Consider the following 2,500-nt stretch of genomic DNA (forward strand, 5'->3'; position numbering starts at 1 on the left):
ATGTGAATTTCTAAACATTCTTTATTTCTTTACTTTGATATTCAAAGAGCATTTTGTTGTTATATATCTTCTTTGATATCACCATCTTCCATCTTCTTAATATTATATTATTATATAATTATATATATATATATATATTATATATATATATATATATATATATATATATATACACAGATACAGACAGATATAGACATATATAGATATATATGTATATATGCATGATGTATGATAATTAATAAAAAAAAAAAAAAAAAAAGTAGAATAGCTTTTTTATGTTTAGTGTCTTCTTTCTTGCACTATTCTCTAGATATGCAATTATACTCATAGAATCCACGACTATCTTCAGTGTGTAGTACCCTTAGCTCATGGAACGGAGATTATTGTAGACACTTTGGTCTTTTCTGGGGTGATGGTTCTCTACATAGTGTGTCCAATTCCATCCTGTACTTGGTACCCAGTCAGTGTGGTGGGCTGGGGATCTATTTCTAGTATGCATGTATATTTGTGCAATCACCGATGCGGTGTTTGATGAACTACTTGGCGCCTTATCTAATCGTGGTGCCTGTCGTGGCGCCATGTTGACATAAAACAGAAAAAAAAAAAAAAAATAATGATTACCTAAAAGGTAATACCGGCACTCTCCGTGGAAAGGAACTGGGGACCCTACCACGTACTCACTCCAAGAGCATCACAACATGAAAACTACAATTAAGTAGCATGCTGTGACCACGGCGGCTCAAATATGATCCTACCGTAAAAAAAAAAAAAAAAAAAAAAAAAAATGTATGTATGTATGTGTGTGTGTGTGTGTGTGTGTGTGTGTGTGTGTGTGTGTGTGTGTGTGTGTGTGTGTGTGTGTGTGTGTGTGTGTGTGTGTGTGTGTGTGTCTATCTATCTATATTATATAATATATTTATATATATATAATATTTATATATATAATATATATATATATATATATATATTATATATATATATTATATAATAATATTTATATATATATATATATATGTATAAAATGTATATATGTATATGCATATACATATATATTATATATGTATATGTATATTATATATTATATACATGTATGCATACATATATACATGTATATTTGTATATGATTATATAAGTATATGCATATATATATAATTTCATGTAAAAATAGCTGCACATGTAAACATAAGTACATATACACATACATATACACATGCTCTTCTGACAAACAAAAGAAAACTTACTTGGAATGCCTGAGATCCCTTGGCCGGCAAAATATCTAAAAGAGTATGTATTCTCTGTGCTGGCGATGGATGTCTTCGGATGGCATCCACATCTTCTGGAGACAAAAGGCCTGTGTCCCTCAGAAATGGAATGATGCGCTCCACATCAATCTGAAATATTTACAGTGTGCATTAGATTCTTTATTCCAGCACCTTTCTGCCTTGAAAATGCTATTCAGAAAAAAAAAAAAAAAATCTCGAAATCAATTTTGTACATTCCGTCCCTCTCCCTTTCCCATCTTATCCTTTTTTTGCTCTTTACATCTGTCTTTCCTCATTTATTATCACTTTTTTTGCCAGGTTTCAGCAGAAATAAAACATATTTTTTTTTCCCAAAACTTTATTGAAAAAAAAAAAAAAAAAAAGCAGGGGCCCCTATCGAAAATCAAATTTCATTTCCGCCCCCGAACCCCCTTTAATTCACTTTGCATCTGAAAAAACCCTATTTCCCCCTGAATTTTTTAAAAAAGAACCCTAATATCACTGCAAAAAAAAGAAAATACAGTTCATATGTTCATACTTTTTCCCTTACATAATCCCTTTTTAATTTGGGGGTTGCTGTCCACTTTTAAACTTTCCCCACACACGGTAAACTCCACAAATTCTCACCAAAACGAATTCCCAACGTTCCCAAAATTAAAAACCCTTGGGCCCTTTCCATTTTCCCCATCCCTTAAAATTTTCTAAATGCTTTTTAAAAACAATATAAAACTGTTATTATCATTACTGCCCCTAGGTAAAACATAATGCTAAACAAATAATAAAATCAACCCGAGAATACAATTAATCTTCCCAAAATCAAGAATCATGGGCTAGTTTTTTAAATTCTTGGTAAAAAAGTACTTAAGTAAACCTTATTGTAAAAATATCAAAAAAACCCAAAAACAATTTTGTATGATACATCTTTTGGGGTGTTTGTGTGTTTGTGTTGGGTGTTTGTGTGTGGTTGTGTGTGTGTGTGTGGTGGGGGGGGGGGGGTTTTGTGTGGGGGTGTGTGTGGGGTTGCGTGCGTGCGTGCCCGGGGTGCGTGCGTGCCCTGCTTTCTGCGTGCGTGGTGCGTGCTGCGTGCGTCGTGCTTTCGTGCGTGCGGCGTGCGTGCGTGCCGTGTGTGTGTGTGTCTACATACTTATATATATAATTTTATATATATAAAATATATAAATATTATATATATAATATAAATATATATACTATATATATAAATATATATTATTTTACAT

At 32.4% G+C, this 2,500-nt stretch overlaps 1 protein-coding gene across 1 annotated transcript in view; it reads right to left on the bottom strand.

Annotated features, from left to right (window-relative positions):
- The window catches only part of LOC119581152, an 89,227-nt gene that overhangs the window by 76,133 nt on the left and 10,594 nt on the right, over positions 1–2,500 (bottom strand). The window contains exon 2 of the mRNA XM_037929516.1: positions 1,242–1,391. Coding sequence (XP_037785444.1) covers positions 1,242–1,391 — 150 coding nt within the window. The remainder of the gene's footprint in view (positions 1–1,241; positions 1,392–2,500) is intronic.

The sequence above is a fragment of the Penaeus monodon genome, chromosome 14 (assembly GCF_015228065.2).
Source record: "Penaeus monodon isolate SGIC_2016 chromosome 14, NSTDA_Pmon_1, whole genome shotgun sequence".
NCBI lineage: Eukaryota > Metazoa > Arthropoda > Malacostraca > Decapoda > Penaeidae > Penaeus > Penaeus monodon.